A 21,336-nucleotide genomic window follows, 5' to 3' on the forward strand; every position below is an offset into this window, starting at 1 on the left:
CTAGCATGCAGTAATAGACTGTATATTCCCTCTGGTATGCAGTCGCAGACTGTATATTCCCTCTGGTATGCAGTCACAGACTGTATATTCCCTCTGGTATGCAGTAACAGACTGTATATTCCCTCTGGTATGCAGTCACAGACTGTATATTCCCTCTAGCGTGCAGTCACAGACTGTATATTCTCTCTAGTGTGCAGTCACAGACTGTATATCCACTCTAGCATGCAGTCACAGACTGTATATTCCGTCTAGCGTGCAGTCACAGACTGTATATTCCCTCTAGCATGCAGTAACAGACTGTATATTCCCTCTAGTGTGCAGTCACAGACTGTATATTCTCTCTAGTGTGCAGTCACAGACCGTATATCCACTCTAGCATGCAGTAACAGACTGTATATTCCCTCTAGTGTGCAGTCACAGAACGTATATCAGCTCTAGCATGCAGTAACAGACTGTATATTCCCTCTAGTGTGCAGTCACAGACCGTATATCCACTCTAGCATGCAGTAACAGACTGTATATTCCCTCTAGTGTGCAGTCACAGACCGTATATCCACTCTAGCATGCAGTAATAGACTGTATATTCCCTCTGGTATGCAGTCGCAGACTGTATATTCCCTCTGGTATGCAGTCACAGACTGTATATTCCCTCTGGTATGCAGTAACAGACTGTATATTCCCTCTGGTATGCAGTCACAGACTGTATATTCTCTCTAGTGTGCGGTCACAGACCGTATATCCACTCTAGCATGCAGTCACAGACTGTATATTCCGTCTAGCGTGCAGTCACAGACTGTATATTCCCTCTAGCATGCAGTAACAGACTGTATATTCCCTCTAGTGTGCAGTCACAGACTGTATATTCTCTCTAGTGTGCAGTCACAGACCGTATATCCACTCTAGCATGCAGTCACAGACTGTATATTCACTCTAGCATGCAGTCACAGACTCTAGCATGCAGTCACAGACTGTATATTCCCTCTGGTATGCAGTCACAGACTGTATATTCACTCTGGTATGCAGTCACAGACTGTATATTCACTCTAGCATGCAGTCACAGACTGTATATTCACTCTAGCATACAGTAACAGACTGTATATTCCCTCTAGCATGCAGTCACAGACTGTATATTCCCACCAGCATGCAGTCACAGACTGTATATTCACTCTAGCATGCAGCCACAGACCGGACATTCCCTCTAGCATGCAGTCACAGACTGTATATTCCCTCTGGTATGCAGTCACAGACTGTATATTCACTCTAGCATGCAGTCACAGACTGTATATTCCCTCTAGCATGCAGTCACAGACTGTATATTCACTCTAGCAAGCAGTCACAGACTGTATATTCACTCTAGCATGCAGTCACAGACTGTATATTCCCTCTGGTATGCAGTCACAGACTGTATATTCCCTCTAGCATGCAGTCACAGACTGTATATTCACTCTAGCATGCAGTCACAGACTGTATATTCCCTCTGGTATGCAGTCACAGACTGTATATTCCCTCTGGTATGCAGTCACAGACTGTATATTCCCTCTGGTATGCAGTCACAGACTGTATATTCCCCCTGGTATGCAGTCACAGACTGTATATTCACTCTAGCATGCAGTCACAGACTGTATATTCACTCTAGCATACAGTAACAGACTGTATATTCCCTCTAGCATGCAGTCACAGACTGTATATTCCCTCTAGCATGCAGTCACAGACTGTATATTCACTCTAGCATGCAGTCACAGACTGTATATTCCCTCTAGCATGCAGTCACAGACTGTATATTCACTCTAGCAAGCAGTAACAGACTGTATATTCACTCTAGCATAGAGTCACAGGCTGTATATTCCCTCTGGTATGCAGTCACAGACTGTATATTACCTCTAGCATGCAGTCACAGACTGTATATTCACTCTAGCATGCAGTCACAGACTGTATATTCCCTCTAGTATGCAGTCACAGACTGTATATTCACTCTAGCATGCAGTCACAGACTGTATATTCACTCTAGCATGCAGTCACAGACTGTATATTTACTCTAGCAATCAGTCACAGACTGTATATTCACTCTAGCATAGAGTCACAGGCTGTATATTCCCTCTGGTATGCAGTCACAGACTGTATATTCCCTCTAGCATGCAGTCACAGACTGTATATTCCTTCTAGCATGCAGTCAAAGACTGTATATTCCCTCTGGTATGCAGTCACAGACTGTATATTCACTCTAGCATGCAGTCACAGACTGTATATTCACTCTAGCATGCAGTCACAGACTCTAGCATGCAGTCACAGACTGTATATTCAGTCTAGCATGCAGTCACAGACTGTATATTCACTCTAGCATGCAGTCACAGACGCTAGCATGCAGTCACAGACTGTATATTTACTCTAGCTTGCAGTCACAGACTGTATATTCCCTCTGGTATGCAGTCACAGACCTTATATTCCCTCTGGTATGCAGTCACAGACTCCTCTAGCATGCAGTTACGGACTGTATTTTCCCTCTGGTGTGCAGTCACAGACTGTATATTCCCTCTGGTATGCAGTCACAGACTGTATATTCCCTCTGATATGCAGTCACAGACTGTATATTCCCTCTGGTATGCAGTCACAGACTGTATATTCCCTCTGGTATGCAGTCACAGACTGTATATTCCCTCTGGTATGCAGTAACAGACTGTATATTCCCTCTAGTGTGCAGTCACAGACTGTATATTCCCTCTGGTATGCAGTAACAGACTGTATATTCCCTCTAGTCTGCAGTAACAGACTGTATATTCCCTCTAGTGTGCAGTCACAGACTGTATATTCCCTCTGGTATGCAGTCACAGACTTTATATTCCCTCTGGTATGCAGTCACAGACTGTATATTCCCTCTGGTATGCAGTCACAGACTGTATATTCCCTCTAGCATGCAGTCACAGACTGTATATTCCCTCTGGTATGCAGTCACAGACTGTATATTCCCTCTGGTATGCAGTCACAGACTGTATATTCCCTCTGGTATGCAGTAACAGACTGTATATTCCCTCTAGCATGCAGTCACAGACTGTATATTCACTCTGGTATGCAGTCACAGACTGTATATTCCCTCTGGTATGCAGTCACAGACTGTATATTCCCTTTGGTATGCAGTAACAGACTGTATATTCCCTCTGGTATGCAGTCACAGACTGTATATTCCCTCTGGTATGCAGTAACAGACTGTATATTCACTCTAGCGTGCAGTCACAGACTGTATATTCCCTCTAGCGTGCAGTCACAGACTGTATATTCCCTCTAGCGTGCAGTCACAGACTGTATATTCCCTCTAGCGCTCAGTCACAGACTGTATATTCCCTCTGGTATGCAGTAACAGACTGTATATTCTCTCTGGTATGCAGTAACAGACTGTATATTCCCTCTAGCGTGCAGTCACAGACTGTATATTCCCTCTGGTATGCAGTCACAGACTGTATATTCCCTCTAGCATGCAGTAACATACTGTATATTCCCTCTAGTGTGCAGTCACAGACTGTATATTCTCTCTAGTGTGCAGTCACAGACCGTATATCCACTCTAGCATGCAGTAACAGACTGTATATTCCCTCTAGTGTGCTGTCACAGACCGTATATCCACTCTAGCATGCAGTAACAGGCTGTATATTCCCTCTAGTGTGCAGTCACAGACCGTATATCCACTCTAGCATGCAGTAACAGACTGTATATTCCCTCTAGTGTGCAGTCACAGACCGTATATCCACTCTAGCATGCAGTAATAGACTGTATATTCCCTCTGGTATGCAGTCACAGACTGTATATTCCCTCTGGTATGCAGTAACAGACTGTATATTCCCTCTGGTATGCAGTCACAGACTGTATATTCCCTCTAGCGTGCAGTCACAGACTGTATATTCTCTCTAGTGTGCAGTCACAGACTGTATATCCACTCTAGCATGCAGTCACAGACTGTATATTCCGTCTAGCGTGCAGTCACAGACTGTATATTCCCTCTAGCATGCAGTAACAGACTGTATATTCCCTCTAGTGTGCAGTCACAGACTGTATATTCTCTCTAGTGTGCAGTCACAGACCGTATATCCACTCTAGCATGCAGTAACAGACTGTATATTCCCTCTAGTGTGCAGTCATAGACCGTATATCCACTCTAGCATGCAGTAACAGACTGTATATTCCCTCTAGTGTGCAGTCACAGACCGTATATCCACTCTAGCATGCAGTAACAGACTGTATATTCCCTCTAGTGTGCAGTCACAGACCGTATATCCACTCTAGCATGCAGTAATAGACTGTATATTCCCTCTGGTATGCAGTCGCAGACTGTATATTCCCTCTGGTATGCAGTCACAGACTGTATATTCCCTCTGGTATGCAGTAACAGACTGTATATTCCCTCTGGTATGCAGTCACAGACTGTATATTCCCTCTAGCGTGCAGTCACAGACTGTATATTCTCTCTAGTGTGCGGTCACAGACCGTATATCCACTCTAGCATGCAGTCACAGACTGTATATTCCGTCTAGCGTGCAGTCACAGACTGTATATTCCCTCTAGCATGCAGTAACAGACTGTATATTCCCTCTAGTGTGCAGTCACAGACTGTATATTCTCTCTAGTGTGCAGTCACAGACCGTATATCCACTCTAGCATGCAGTAACAGACTGTATATTCCCTCTAGTGTGCAGTCACAGACCGTATATCCACTCTAGCATACAGTAACAGACTGTATATTCCCTCTAGCGTGCAGTCACAGACTGTATATTCCCTCTAGTGTGCAGTCACAGACTGTATATTCTCTCTAGTGTGCAGTCACAGACCGTATATCCACTCTAGCATACAGTAACATACTGTATATTCCCTCTAGCGTGCAGTCACAGACTGTATATTCCCTCTAGCATACAGTAACATACTGTATATTCCCTCTAGCGTGCAGTCACAGACTGTATATTCCCTCTAGTGTGCAGTCACAGACCGTATATCCACTCTAGCATACAGTAACATACTGTATATTCCCTCTAGCGTGCAGTCACAGACCGTATATCCACTCTAGCATGCAGTAACAGACTGTATATTCCCTCTAGCGTGCAGTCACAGACTGTATATTCCCTCTAGTGTGCAGTCACAGACCGTATATCCACTCTAGCATACAGTAACATACTGTATATTCCCTCTAGCGTGCAGTCACAGACTGTATATTCCCTCTAGTGTGCAGTCACAGACCGTATATCCACTCTAGCATGCAGTCACAGACAGTATATTCCCTCTAGCGGGCAGTCACAGACTGTATATTCCCTCTAGTGTGCAGTCACAGACCGTATATCCACTCTAGCATACAGTAACATACTGTATATTCCCTTTAGCGTGCAGTCACAGACTGTATATTCCCTCTAGCATGCAGTAACAGACTGTATATTCCCTCTAGTGTGCAGTTACAGACCGTATATCCACTCTAGCATGCAGTAACAGACGGTATATTCCCTCTAGCGTGCAGTCACAGACTGTATATTCACTCTAGCATACAGTCACAGACTGTATATTCCCTCTAGTGTGCAGTCACAGACTGTATATTCCCTCTGGTATGCAGTAACAGACTGTATATTCCCTCTAGCGTACAGTAACAGACTGTATATTCCCTCTAGCATGCAGTCACATACTGTATATTCCCTCTAGCGTGCAGTCACAGACTGTATATTCCCTCTAGTGTGCAGTCACAGACTGTATATTCCCTCTAGCGTGCAATCACAGACTGTATATTCCCTCTAGTGTGCAGTCACAGACCGTATATCCACTCTAGCATGCAGTAACAGACTGTATATTCCCTCTGGTATGCAGTAACAGACTGTATATTCCCTCTAGTGTGCAGTCGCAGATCGTATATCCACCGTATATCACTAAGGCTTTCCTGAGAAAATTGGAACCGTCCCGGTAATATCCCAGTATTCCAATTCAAGCTGGAAAGGCTATTTAATAGCGTAATGCTTGCGGAATAAATCTGATCTGATTCTACCACTGTAAATGGAGAAATATGGACAGGAATATAATGGATTCTTATAGTATTGTTCACAATTTAATCAACTCAACTAGGTCTGTCAATGTCACCACACAATTTGTTTATGTAGCCTAGTTCAAATGTAGGTCAAAAACATTATGAGGTTATTAGCCTACAGCCTAGTGAAAATTACATTTGTTTTAGCTTACCATTAATTAAAAGATTTCAGCCAGCTTGTTTGTCCATTTCTCTCCCCTTGCACCTGGCTTTTAGGGGGATTTTGGAAGGTTGTGGCTGTTTTTAGTTCATGATAACATGATCACTGTGATGACTTTGTCACAGGGAACAAATCTGATTCTCCTCTAAACAAACAAGCAAATAGGCCTAGTATTGGAGCTTCAGCACCATGGATAGCTTCAGTGCCATGGATAGCTTCAGCACCATGATTAGCTTCAGAGCCATGGATAGCTTCAGCACCATGGATAGCTTCAGCACCATGGATAGCTTTAGCGCCATGATTATCTTCAGCACCATGGATAGCTTCAGCGCCATGGATAGCTTCAGCACCATGGATAGCTTCAGCACCATGGATAGCTTCAGCACCATGATTAGCTTCAGCACCATGATTAGCTTCAGCGTCATGATTATCTTCAGTGCCATGGATAGCTTCAGCACCATGATTATATTCAGCGCCATGGATAGCTTCAGCACCATGATTAGCTTCAGCACCATGGATAGCTTCAGCACCATGGATAGATTTAGCACCCTGGATAGCTTCAGCATCATGATTAGCTTCAGCACCATGGATAAATTTAGCACCCTGGATAGCTTCAGCATCATGATTAGCTTCAGCACCATGGATAGATTTAGCACCCTGGATAGCTTCAGCACCATGGATAGCTTCAGCATCATGATTAGCTTCAGCACCATGGATAGATTTAGCACCCTGGATAGCTTCAGCACCATGGATAGATTTAGCACCCTGGATAGCTTCAGCATCATGATTAGCTTCAGCACCATGGATAGATTTAGCACCCTGGATAGCTTCAGCATCATGATTAGCTTCAGCACCATGGATAGATTTAGCACCCTGGATAGCTTCAGCACCATGGATAGCTTCAGCATCATGATTAGCTTCAGCACCATGGATAGCTTCAGCATCATGATTAGCTTCAGCACCATGGATAGATTTAGCACCCTGGATAGCTTCAGCATCATGATTAGCTTCAGCACCATGGATAGATTTAGCACCCTGGATAGCTTCAGCACCCTGGATAGGTTCAGCATCATGATTAGCTTCAGCACCATGGATAGATTTAGCACCCTGGATAGCTTCAGCACCATGGATAGATTTAGCACCCTGGATAGCTTCAGCATCATGATTAGCTTCAGCACCATGGATAGATTTAGCACCCTGGATAGCTTCAGCATCATGATTAGCTTCAGCACCATGGATAGATTTAGCACCCTGGATAGCTTCAGCACCATGGATAGCTTCAGCATCATGATTAGCTTCAGCACAATGGATAACTTCAGCATCATGATTAGCTTCAGCACCATGGATAGATTTAGCACCCTGGATAGCTTCAGCATCATGATTAGCTTCAGCACCATGGATAGCTTCAGCATCATGATTAGCTTCAGCACCATGGATAGATTTAGCACCCTGGATAGCTTCAGCATCATGATTAGCTTCAGCACCATGGATAGATTTAGCACCCTGGATAGCTTCAGCACCCTGGATAGGTTCAGCATCATGATTAGCTTCAGCACCATGGATAGATTTAGCACCATGGATAGCTTCAGCACCATGGATAGATTTAGCACCCTGGATAGCTTCAGCATCATGATTAGCTTCAGCACCATGGATAGATTTAGCACCCTGGATAGCTTCAGCATCATGATTAGCTTCAGCACCATGGATAGATTTAGCACCCTGGATAGCTTCAGCATCATGATTAGCTTCAGCACCATGGATAGATTTAGCACCCTGGATAGCTTCAGCACCATGGATAGCTTCAGCATCATGATTAGCTTCAGCACAATGGATAACTTCAGCATCATGATTAGCTTCAGCACCATGGATAGATTTAGCACCCTGGATAGCTTCAGCATCATGATTAGCTTCAGCACCATGGATAGCTTCAGCATCATGATTAGCTTCAGCACCATGGATAGCTTCAGCATCATGATTAGCTTCAGCACCATGGATAGATTTAGCACCCTGGATAGCTTCAGCATCATGATTAGCTTCAGCACCATGGATAGATTTAGCACCCTGGATAGTTTCAGCACCATGGATAGCTTCAGCATCATGATTAGCTTCAGCACCATGGATAGATTTAGCACCCTGGATAGCTTCAGCACCATATAGATTTAGCACCCTGGATAGCTTCAGCATCATGATTAGCTTCAGCACCATGGATAGATTTAGCACCCTGGATAGCTTCAGCATCATGATTAGCTTCAGCACCATGGATAGATTTAGCACCCTGGATAGCTTCAGCATCATGATTAGCTTCAGCACCATGGATAGATTTAGCACCCTGGATAGCTTCAGCATCATGATTAGCTTCAGCACCATGGATAGATTTAGCACCCTGGATAGCTTCAGCACCATGGATAGATTTAGCACCCTGGATAGCTTCAGCATCATGATTAGCTTCAGCACCATGGATAGATTTAGCACCCTGGATAGCTTCAGCATCATGATTAGCTTCAGCACCATGGATAGATTTAGCACCCTGGATAGCTTCAGCATCATGATTAGCTTCAGCACCATGGATAGATTTAGCACCCTGGATAGGTTCAGCACCATGGAGTTATCCCTGAGAATATAAGTCAGGCATCTGAATTAGCTTTTGTTACTGTAACATCATGGAACAATGTTGCAAATGTCTATTTCCTCAGGTGCGCTTGTGGACACATTGCAGTACCAGTCATTTTGTTCAAATTGAGTAGCTGCAGTTTATATTTTGAGTTTCTGCCAGTGCTACAAAGAGAGTTTGGAGATTTGTGAATGTGAGATGGAGATTGCCTTCAGTAACTGTCGAGAGGTTGTGTGTAGCCTACACACGATAGTCAGCAATACAATTTATAGAAGTCATGTAAGTAAGTGATGTTTTCTATTGGGGACTTTACATTGAGTAGGCTAAATATGGTAGGCTGTTAGCATTGTGAATACTAGTTTAATGTAGACTATGAATTAAGACAGTGAGTTGATATGTCTGGTTCATGCATGCTACTGTTCACACTTCCATATTTTGTGTTTTTGTATTACTGCTGCATACATTTTTTATATTTTATTGGTCTACGGAAAACGGGAAGGAGCTTGGTCAGGAAGTCCCGGGATACCGGTGACCGGTATTAAACCCTACATTACACACACCCATTGTATAGACATACACTCAGTCATTTTCAGACAATCACACACCTGTACACACAGTGACCTATAGGCAATACTCACTGACTCACCTAGTCACTCAGGACCACTGTACTTGCCTGTACTTGACCCACTACAAATATACAGTGCATTCGGGAAGGATTTAGACCCCTTGACTTTTTCCACATTTTGTTACGTTACAGCCTTATTCTAAAATGGATAAAAAAATGTTTTTTCATCATCAATATACACACAATACCCAATAATAGCAAAGCAAAAAATGTTTTTAGAAATGTTAGCAAATTTATAAAAAATAAATAAACAGAAATATCACAATTACATAAGTATTCAGATCCTTTACTCAGTACTTTGTTGAAGCACCTTTGGCAGTGATTACAGCCTTGAGTCTTCTTGGGTATGACACTACAAGCTTGGCACACCTGTATTTGGGGATGTACTCCCATTCTTCTCTGCAGATCCTTTCAAGCTCTGTCAGGTTGGATGGGGAGTGTCGCTACACAGCTATTTTCAGGTCTCTCCAGAGATGTTTGATCGGGTTCAAGTCCGGGCTCTTCCTGTTGGAAGGTGAACCTTCGCCCCAGTCTGAGGTCCTGAGCGCTCTGGAGCAGGTTTTCATCAATGATGTCTCTGTACTTCGCTCCGTTCATCTTTCCCTCGATCCTAACTAGTCTCCTAGTCCCTGCCGCTGAAAAACATCCCCACAGCATGATGCTGCCACCACCATGCTTCACCGTAGGGATGGTGCCTTGTTTCTCATGGTCTGAGTCCTTTAGATGTCTTTTGGCAAACTTCAAGCGGGCTATCATGTGCCTTTTACTGAGGAGTGGCTTCCGTCTAGCCAATCTACCAAAAAGGCCTGATTGGTGGAGTGCTGCAGAGATGGTTGTCTTTCTGGAAGGTTCTCCCATCTCCACAGAGGATCTCTGGAGCTCTGTCAGAGTGACTATCGGTTATTGGTCACCTCCCTGACCAAGGCCCTTCTCCCTGAATACTTCCGAAGGCACTGCATCCTGTAGTTTCCCCCTCTCACATTTCATTCCTCTCCTCTTTTCTCTTCCCCTCTCTCTCTCTCTCTCTCTCGCTCTCTCCTGTTTTCTAGGCAGGGCAGACGGCCCTCATGCTGGCCGTCAGCCATGGTCGCACAGCCATGGTGCGGTTGCTGCTGAGCTGCCAGGCTGATCTCAACATTCAGGACAAAGACGGTTCGACCGCACTCATATGTGCGTGTGAGCACGGTCACGTGGAGATCGCTCGGATACTACTTGAGTCTGACCACTGTGACACCAGCCTCACAGACAAGGTAGGTACACACACATGCATATCACACACACGCATAACACACACAAGCATGCACAAACACACTTGGACACTCACACACACATGCACAGACATACACTTTGGACTTCCCAAAACATTGAATGTCAAAACAACCCAACAGTGCCACTATCTGGCTAAATGGTGAAGTGCATCATTTTCTCATGTTCATTGATTGACATGATGAGTGAGCCTACAGGCTCTCAAAGGGTGTCACATCCCCTAGCCGCAAAGCGTCCGGGAGTTGACCAGAAACACACTGTCCTATTTTTCCTCCACAGAGTGATAGCAGAATGGCAGACAGATAAGGCAGGAATTAGCTGCTAGGTTAATAGCTGTTTTGTGGCGCTGTCTGTCTGGGTTTGACACAGTAATGAATCCCTCTTAGAAGGTATTATACTGTACTGGATGTGTAGAGGTGTCTGTGTGTGAATGGCTCGGAGTGGGGCTATGGCTAGAATCAGACCTTCTTTAAGGCCTCCAGGGCAGTCAGACAGGGGGCTAAAGTAGACCCTGGAAACCCAGACAGAGCTGTGTGGGCTGTGCTGTGGCTGTGACTGAGACAGACAGGTTAAATAATTAACTTCTAATCCGAGGATACCTCTTTCTACGATCTTCCTCTCTCATGGCCAGAGATGGTATTATTCTGCTCTCACTCTTTGGTCCCAAATTATCTCACTATGGGTCATTTTCTTCATGATATGATTGGTTGTCGCAACCAGAAATGTCCTTGACTCCCCGTTGTCAGGGCGCTGGCAGGATATAGCTCATCAGTCGAGGTTGCAACACCAGGAATTAACAAGTGTAGCGAATTCGGGGGGGGATTTTCAACCAAGAATGAACATATGTCTCCTGAAATGGTAAGCATCCTTACTGTCAAAAATCGAGTCAAATTAAATCATACCCAATTTTATTCATCATATATACAGAATACAGGGGGGTGTAAACAATGCAATGAAATGCTTACTTGCAAGCTACCTCTCAACATAGCCCTTGTGTCCTACAGCATGTCTTGGGGGTATGATATTTGTGCGTCTAACTTTCTCACTCATCATTATTCATCAGGACTATCCATAATCCTGGTAGCATCCACATTCATGTAGAAGTGTTTAGAAACATATTCTATTCTCATTTACAATAAGTGACTCCAAAATGACACAATACATGATTTATCAGTAATTTCTATTGGGCACAAAATAATCTGAAACAAAACCAAAACAAAGAGGAAAAGTCACAAGCGTGATGTAATCATTGTGTTCTAGGAACATTGGACCAAATACTAAACTTCTGGCTACTTTAATACACATAAGTGAATTTATCCCAATAATTTTGTTTCCTCTTAAATTGGGGTACTATGTACAAAAAGTGGTGTAATAAAAAGTGGTGTAACATGGATGAAAATACCCTCAAATTAAAGCTGACAGTCTGCACTTTGTATATATAAAGTGCTGGACTACAGAGACAAAACAACAAAACATTTCACTATCCCAATACTTTAGATGGAGTATTTGGCTGTTTTGACTGCCGGAGCCAATTCAGACTTTAAAAAGAACATATATGGTCCATGGACTAAGGAGTAATGTTAACCCGTACAGGAATGTAGGACAGGGGACTGACTGATGGACTGGCAAGCACAGGTGTGGAGGACAGAGGCCCAGGTGGTGGAGTAGCCCGTACAGGAATGTAGGACAGGGGACTGACTGATGGACTGGCAAGCACAGGTGTGGAGGACAGAGGCCCAGGTGGTGGAGTAGCCCGTCTTGGAGTGGAGGACAGGGAACTGACTGATGGACTGGCAAGCACAGGTGTGGAGGACAGAGGCCCAGGTGGTGGAGTAGCCCGTCTTGGAGTGGAGGACAGGGAACTGACTGATGGACTGGCAAGCACAGGTGTGGAGGACAGAGGCCCAGGTGGTGGAGTAGCCCGTCTTGGAGTGGAGGACAGGGAACTGACTGATGGACTGGCAAGCACAGGTGTGGAGGACAGAGGCCCAGGTGGTGGAGTAGCCCGTCTTGGAGTGGAGGACAGGGAACTGACTGATGGACTGGCAAGCACAGGTGTGGAGGACAGAGGCCCAGGTGGTGGAGTAGCCCGTCTTGGAGTGGAGGACAGGGAACTGACTGATGGACTGGCAAGCACAGGTGTGGAGGACAGAGGCCCAGGTGGTGGAGTAGCCCGTCTTGGAGTGGAGGACAGGGGACTGACTGATGCAGCTGTAGACCAGATGTTGGTAGAGGGGGTGGGAGTAGGACGAAAGGTGCCAACAAGAGGCAGGGCTGTCTCCAGTACTGGAATTGTCAGGTCCTGAACTTCCACAAGCTCCACAAAGCCCTCATCATTCTCCCCTTGGACATCAGGATCACCTGTCTCCAGTTCCTCAATGGCAGCCTTGTAATCCTGCAGCACCAAACCAGTCTGATCGAAGAGGTACTCCAAACCAATCAGCTCCCCTAAAGAAAAAAAAGAAAAGGAAATATGAGAATACACCAGAATGAGTATGGAATAATTCTATGATAACATTTCACAAAGAGAAATGCGTTGCTGTTTGTATTAAATATAAAATCTGCATTAGATTATTCATTATATTATATTGCCATTACCAGTGTATTTGCGTAGAACAGTGTAAGGAACCAAATGTTCCAACTGATGACCTTCCTACTGCACTTGGGACAATAAAGGTATTCTGCTGCCACATAATAGGATGTGTCCACATCCACAACCTGCCTGATCTTCTGGTGGAGTCCTGATGAGGTCAACTCCCCCCTCTCACAGTCAGAATGTGGGCAATAGAGCTTCACCTGCCACAGCCCTACTTCACTCTCTTTTAGTAGTTTTGTCCAATAAATCCTGGAATCCTTACTGTCCGTTAAGACAAGGCTTCCGTTTGGCAGTTTGCTGAAGCTGGGCTCCATGTCTGCTGTGAAAAGAAGAGGGAAAGTTTGTGTTTAATAAGCATACATTATATACATTTTAATGACAGTGAGCAGATTGGATTAATGGATGGAACAGTAAAATGAAGTGTATAAACTCTAGCTACCTATGTAGTTATCTCTAGCTACACCAGCATAAGCAAGAGAATAGGATATTGCTCGTGCCTTTTAATTGATAATTAACATGATGACCCATCCCTAGCCTATTTTATATCAAGACAGTGTTTGCCCTATAGCTATGTCTAGTCCAATTAGCTAAATTAATAAAACGAGAAAAGGAGAGGTTTGCTGATGCTGAGTTGAGTGACAAAGCACAACTACAAGCTATAAAAATCACACTTTGTTTAGATGGCTACGGCAATAAGAAAATAATAACTGGAGTTTAGTTTGGTAAGTGGGGTTAACAGACTGTTTTAATAGTCAGAGTCATCGGTAGCTAACGTTACGTTACTTCCATAACCTGTGTCAGTGTCAAAACACCAGTTTACTAACGTGTTAGATAGCGTTACTGTAGCACTGGACATTTTGTTAACCGTGTTAACGTATTACTGAAGCTTAATACACTGATATTACCTGCTAGATATTCTGATCGAAGATCAATGGAAATAGCATAAGCAAAACATTGTAGCTAACGTTACTTCAGAAAATAAAGATAACTGGCGAACAAAATGACCTAAGAGGAAATATATTTTTACATGGTCCTCTTGACTAGAGTTTAAAGGTCCCGCCATAGCCCTATCCACATTGGTCAATTATTGGTTACTTGTTGGTTGCACAGGCAACTCAGATTGGTTGGCGAGTGCAATTCTTGGTTACTTCTTGGTTGCAGACGGCGGTATGATTGAAATTTCCTCGACTCATCCTTGTCAGGGCGCTGGCCCCTGTGGCAATGGTCTTTGTGTGGTGTAGATTTGAGCTGTGTGGCTCATTACTCAGGTCTCATGTTTCTGAGGGGAAGGGATCTGAAGTACACACCCCCTGGCTTGTGGAGAGGGCAGTATTCACTCTTCAAACATGATTGAACCCACAACGTTTTTATTTACTCCATGAGTGAAGAAACATTCTCTCTCCCCCTCTCCCCCCACACCCCACCTCTCTCTCTCTCTCTCTCTCTCTCTCTCTCTCTCTTTCTCTCTCATTGTCTTTAGGATGGTCAGAGTGCTCTTTCGGTTGCGGTAGCGGCCTCCCACAGTGAGCTAGTTGACCTTCTGAAGACCCATTCTGACTCCACCACCCAGGCCTCTAACCTCTCCTCCCCCACCACCTCAGCCACCATTATCACCACCACCACCGCCTCTCTCCTCTGAGTCCTCTCCAGAAGCCCCTCTCTAACCCCTACCCCACCCCAACACCGGACTCTCCCACCCTAGACCCACCATAGCCCGGACCCCATTCGCCAGACCCAACCCTACCCCAGACCCCCGTGGAGGACAAACTCAGCTCACAGGCCTACTGGACCTGTGCTGCAAGGAACCAGAATAACACACATTCTTCAAATTGCTGCCAATATTCCGTGGGCGGGACTCTGGAGTTATGTATGAACCGTTTGGCAGCCAGCCAATCAGAGAGGGACCTGTGTGTGTCAATCAAAGAACCCGTAGCCGTGGCGACAGTGGGGATCGACAGGTGATTCATGAAGAGTACAGAAAGAAGACAGAAGGATGATGGATTGATGCTTTCCAAAAAAAAAAGCTCTTCAGGCAAAAATCTTCTTAAGCACATGATCTACCTTCGAAATCTGTCATATTATTATCAATAATATGGCTTTTCTTCCTTTTTATTCCATTGATGACATTACTATTATTTTATATTTGGACATAAGCCATTTATTGAACCATAAAGTCATTGTTATAATAACGTTTTATCAGATACACAAACTATATTTATTTTGCGTTGCACTTTGTTTTACTCTGTTTGATTGATATTCACACTGTACATATCATATCCATGCTTGGTTTGTTTTCATCAGTATGACTTAACGATTGACTCACTGGGACGTCTTCCAATATGAAGGGTGTATAGTAGGATGCAGCATGCAGCAATATAATAACAAAAGGCAGAATCTTCCGAAGCTACTAAACTGCAGTATGTTGTAGTAACTCTCCACTTACTACTCTTCTCAACTATCTACAACTCTTTTTCTCTTTCTCGCTCTCATGCACTAGCCTGGTCTCAGAGCATTTCATATGATTCTGTACGTACAGTAAATCCTAGACATTCCATTTAGTATGATATGTTACGTTTCGTATGGTATGTATTCAATTGTGGTTATCCATCACCCATTTCGTATGATATATTACGAATTACAATTCATATTATATGTTACGAATTTTCATAACAAACAATATTTAACGAATTTGCTAAACGTATGATATGTAACGAATTCTAGCTAGGTGGCTAATGTTAGCTAGCCCGCTAACGTTAGCTAGGTTAGGGGTTAGGGTTAATTATTATTTACAGTTTTTTTACTTTTACCCCTTTTTCTCCCCAATTGGTAGTTACAGTCTTGTCTCATCGCTGCAACTCCCCTATGGACTCGGGAGAGGCGAAGGTCAAGAGCCATGCGTCCTCCGAAACACGACCCTGCCAAGCCGCACTGCTTCTTGACACACTGCTCGCTTAACCCGGAAGACAGCCGCACCAATGTGTCGGAGGAAACACCGTACACCTGGCGACCGAAGTCAACTTCCAGGCTCCCGGCCCGCCACCTTCCCTTAACCCGAACGATGCTGGGACAATTGTGCGCTGCCTCATGGGTCTCCCAGTCACGGCCGGCTGTGACACACTACCCGGGGCTGTCGTGATCCTTAGGCCGCTGCGCCACTCGGAAGGCCAGGGTTAAGTTTAAAGGGTTAAGGTTAGGTAAAGGGTTAGATAAAAGGGTTAAGGTTAGCAACAACATTTTAGAGTTTTATACCAGTCTCTATTTCCCTAGAACGTTTTTATTTTGTTTTCTACTCCTGCATTTCAAATCTACTTTTTATTTTTTTTAGGGCAAGGGTTAGGGCAAGGGTTAGATAACATGCTAAATAGTTGCGAAATATTTGTAAGTAGTTGCTAATTAGCTAAAATACTAAAGTTTTCAGCAATTAAATTCGAACTTGCAACCTTTGGGTTGCCAGACATTTGTGTTATACACTCACCCATCCACCCCTAGATGTTTGTGTTATATACTCACCCATCCATCCCTAGATGTTTGTGTTATACACTCACCCATCCACCCCTAGATGTTTGTGTTATATACTCACCCATCCACCCCTAGATGTTTGTGTTATACGTCCACCCATCCACCCCTAGATGTTTGTGTTATATACTCACCCATCCACCCCTAGATGTCTGTGTTATACACTCACCCATCCACCCCTAGATGTTTGTGTTATACACTCACCCATCCACCCCTAGATGTTTGTGTTATAAACTCACCCGTCCACCCCTAGATGTTTGTGTTATACGTCCACCCATCCACCCCTAGATGTTTGTGTTATATACTCACCCATCCACCCCTAGATGTTTGTGTTATACGTCCACCCATCCACCCCTAGATGTTTGTGTTATATACTCACCCATCCACCCCTAGATGTTTGTGTTATACATTCACCCATCCACCCCTAGATGTTTGTGTTATATACTCACCCATCCACCCCTAGATGTTTGTGTTATACGTCCACCCATCCACCCCTAGATGTTTGTGTTATATACTCACACATCCACCCCTAGATGTTTGTGTTATACACTCACCCATCCAACCCTAGATGTTTGTGTTATATACTCACCCATCCACCCCTAGATGTTTGTGTTATATACTCACCCATCCACACATAGATGTTTGTGTTATACACTCACCCATCCACCCCTAGATGTTTGTGTTATACACTCACCCATCCACCCCTAGATGTTTGTGTTATATACTCACCCATCCACCCCTAGATGTTTGTGTTATACGTTCACCCATCTACCCCTAGATGTTTGTGTTATACACTCACCCATCCACCCCTAGATGTTTGTGTTATACACTCACCCATCCACCCCTAGATGTTTGTGTTATACACTCACCCATCCACCCCTAGATGTTTGTGTTATACACTCACCCATCCACCCCTAGATGTTTGTGTTATATGTTCACCCATCCACCTGTAGATGTTTGTGTTATACGTTCACCCATCCACCCCTAGATGTTTGTGTTATATACTCACCCATCCACCCCTAGATGTTTGTGTTATACACTCACCCATCCACCCCTAGATGTTTGTGTTATACACTCACCCATCCACCCCTAGATGTTTGTGTTATACACTCACCCATCCACCCCTAGATGTTTGTGTTATACACTCACCCATCCACCCCTAGATGTTTGTGTTATATGTTCACCCATCCACCTGTAGATGTTTGTGTTATATACTCACCCATCCACCCCTAGATGTTTGTGTTATACGTTCACCCATCCACCCCTAGATGTTTGTGTTATATACTCACCCATCCACCCCTAGATGTTTGTGTTATACACTCACCCATCCACCCCTAGATGTTTGTGTTATACACTCACCCATCCACCCCTAGATGTTTGTGTTATACACTCATCCATCCACCCCTAGATGTTTGTGTTATACACTCACCCATCCACCCCTAGATGTTTGTGTTATACACTCACCCATCCACCCCTAGATGTTTGTGTTATACACTCACCTATTCACCCCTAGATGTTTGTGTTATATACTCACCCATCCCCCTCTAGATGTTTGTGTTATACACTCACCCATCCACCCCTAGATGTTTGTGTTATATACTCACCCATCCACCCCTAGATGTTTGTGTTATATACTCACCCATCCCCCTCTAGATGTTTGTGTTATATACTCACCCATCCACCCCTAGATGTTTGTGTTATACGTTCACCCATCCACCCCTAGATGTTTGTGTTATATACTCACCCATCCACCCCTAGATGTTTGTGTTATACATTCACCCATCCACCCCTAGATGTCTGTGTTATACACTCACCCATCCACCCCTAGATGTTTGTGTTATACACTCACCCATCCACCCCTAGATGTTTGTGTTATATACTCACCCATCCACCCCTAGATGTTTGTGTTATACGTTCACCCATCCACCCCTAGATGTTTGTGTTATACGTTCACCCATCCACCCCTAGATGTTTGTGTTATACGTTCACCCATCCACCCCTAGATGTTTGTGTTATATATTCACCCATCCACCCCTAGATGTTTGTGTTATACGTTCACCCATCCACCCCGACCAACCACCCTCCTTTCATTTTTGCCTTAAGTAACCATCTGTCTTATGTAATCATATACTAAATTGGGTGTCTCGGATTTACATGCAGAATAATACGAAATGCTCTGAGACCAGGTGGCATGCACACACACACACACACACACACACACACACACACACACACACTCTCACTCTCTTCCACTGTAATGTATCATTCCCTTTGTCTGCCTGCTTTATAGATTGCAAATCAAATAATGTATGCAACCAAAATCGCTACAAAATGCACAAAGAATGTCAGTTTTACATTCCAGAATCCAGATAACATTCTGCAGGCCTCCTAAGGAACAACATCGCAGCACTTAGTACAGGAAGCAACACAGTAGAGATCTCTCCATTACTGGCCAGACTCTAGTAACATGTTCTCTACTGTCCTCTGCAGTCAGTGATGTTACACAGCTCCTTCTCCAATGTGGACACAAATGCAGGTTTCACTGCAAGAAAAGTAGAAATGTTGTTCTTAGGGGGATTGTGCCTCTCTCTTCCACCCCAATTTTCTCTCTGTATTGAACAATAGGGCACTGGTGCAGAGAAATGACATGAGAATATCCTATCTTGCCTATCAGAAAATGAAGAGGTCCCAAAGAAGAGGTGCTGTACTCACCAGGTGGAGTGGTGCTGTCTTTCTTTCTCACCTGTTTACCACAAGGCAGGCCTAGGAGCTGAAGACTGACCTCTACTGGTTAAAGAACTATATGGAAACCTAACTGTACATACATATACAGTATTGTGGAAAATATATCTGGTATGGTCTGACATTTGCTCTTAAATATATTTAGTATTTATTAAAAATGCTATATTTTTACAATATTCAGTATATGCATGGGCCAATAGTTCAATGATTGTGTTGGAATATGTGAATTTATTGGTTCTTCTGGATGGTATATATAAGCTAATTGGTCTACTTTAAAAAGCAATGTAACTTTTCATTGGTTGGGTGGTTCACGTTCATCTCTCATTGGACAAGGCTGTGTGCTGTACTGTATCAACAGGACTGACTGTTGTGAAACTATACTTCTACATTACAATCAGATGAAAACAGCTGTACCTGCCTGTAATATTCCTACTATCAAATTGACTTGTATGTTAACCATTTACAAATCAAAGAATTGCTTCTAAATAAAAAGGAAACTTTGAAACTGGTGTGTGTAGAAGTTTATTATGTCATGATTCAAAGGATGTATATTAGCCTCTGTACACTATTATGGATAGAGTCAATCCACATGGCGGAAGATCCGCGTTATAGCGAGATTGAAATGTAAAGGTCATTTCCAATTAAGCTGGCATATGTAGTGTTTACCGTAAACGCAGTCTCTGCAAACATTGCCTTTAAATTTCAATTGCACATTACCACGGATCTTCCGTGATATGGATTGAATCTAGGCCTTTTACAAAGGATTTATAGTATACAAGCACCACTCGCCTAGCCACGCTAGCCTTGCCCTCATGTGGGTGCTAAGAATCTAGCAAGCATGCTAGGTAGCGCTACGTATCAACAGCCATTATTAGCCAATCCAGTAGGGGTTGGAAGCTATGGTAAGCTTCAATTGGTTACTCGCATCGCAATATTGCGGAGGATTTGAGTACGTTTCCACTTTCCCCAACTTTAGTCCCGCCCTGTTCAGCTCCCTTGCCCATGCTCGCGTCGCCCAACGGTCCACCGCCCACTCTGCTTCTCTCACTTTCCTTCCATTGAAAGTGACTGGCATCTGATGTGTCACCGTACGATGCCGCTTCCTAGTGTAAACGGGCCGTTAGTCTCTGATAGGACTGAATTAGTGCAGACGTTTATTTTCCTTTTTCTGTGCTGTCCATCTATAACACAGACTCCACAGAGTCACAGACCTTCACTGAGCCACTGTTACTCTGTCAGACAGACCGCTCACCCCAGGGACATCACAGATGACATGTAATGCCATGTCACCCACTACAGTAGCGGTTTCAAAGTTATTCCACAGAGGTTTTTTAGTTTTGTCCTTTCAATTAAGACCTAGACAACCAGGCGAGGGGAGATCCTTACTAATCCGTGACCTTCATTAATCAATCAAGTACAAGTGAGGAGAGAAAACCCACAGACAATCGGACCTCCATGGAATGAGTTTGACACGTGCGCTACTGTGTGAGGGTGTGTGTGCGTGTGTGTGTGTGTGTGTGTGTGTGTGTGTGCGTGTGTGTGTGTGTGTGTGTGTGTGTGTGTGTCTGTGTCTGTGTCTGTGTGTGCGTGTGCGTGTGCGTGTGTGTGTGTGTCTGTGTCTGTCTGTGTGTGTGTGTAAAACTAGCTTGCACCAGCAGATGGCAACGTTACTCTAGGATAAAGACCAGTGTGAGGGTTGCTTCCTCAGAATGTCAGCATGTTAGTCAACAGGCTGATCTCCGATCCAAATTCTCACAATAACCTTGCGTTATATAGA

At 44.0% G+C, this 21,336-nt stretch overlaps 1 protein-coding gene across 8 annotated transcripts in view; it reads left to right on the forward strand.

The window, feature by feature from the left end:
- The window catches only part of kank4 (KN motif and ankyrin repeat domains 4), a 178,823-nt gene that overhangs the window by 139,874 nt on the left and 17,613 nt on the right, over window positions 1-21,336 (forward strand). For 7 of the 8 annotated variants that reach the window (XM_029708016.1, XM_029708022.1, XM_029708018.1 and 4 more), the window contains 2 exons: window positions 10,489-10,689; window positions 14,782-15,324. In XM_029708016.1, coding sequence (XP_029563876.1) covers window positions 10,489-10,689; window positions 14,782-14,940 — 360 coding nt within the window. In that variant the 3' untranslated portion in view covers window positions 14,941-15,324. Of the gene's footprint in view, window positions 1-10,488; window positions 10,690-14,781; window positions 15,325-21,336 lie in introns of those variants that run through there. The other variant, XM_029708023.1, reaches the window with a different exon arrangement.

This window comes from Salmo trutta, chromosome 22 (assembly GCF_901001165.1).
Source record: "Salmo trutta chromosome 22, fSalTru1.1, whole genome shotgun sequence".
Lineage (NCBI taxonomy): Eukaryota > Metazoa > Chordata > Actinopteri > Salmoniformes > Salmonidae > Salmo > Salmo trutta.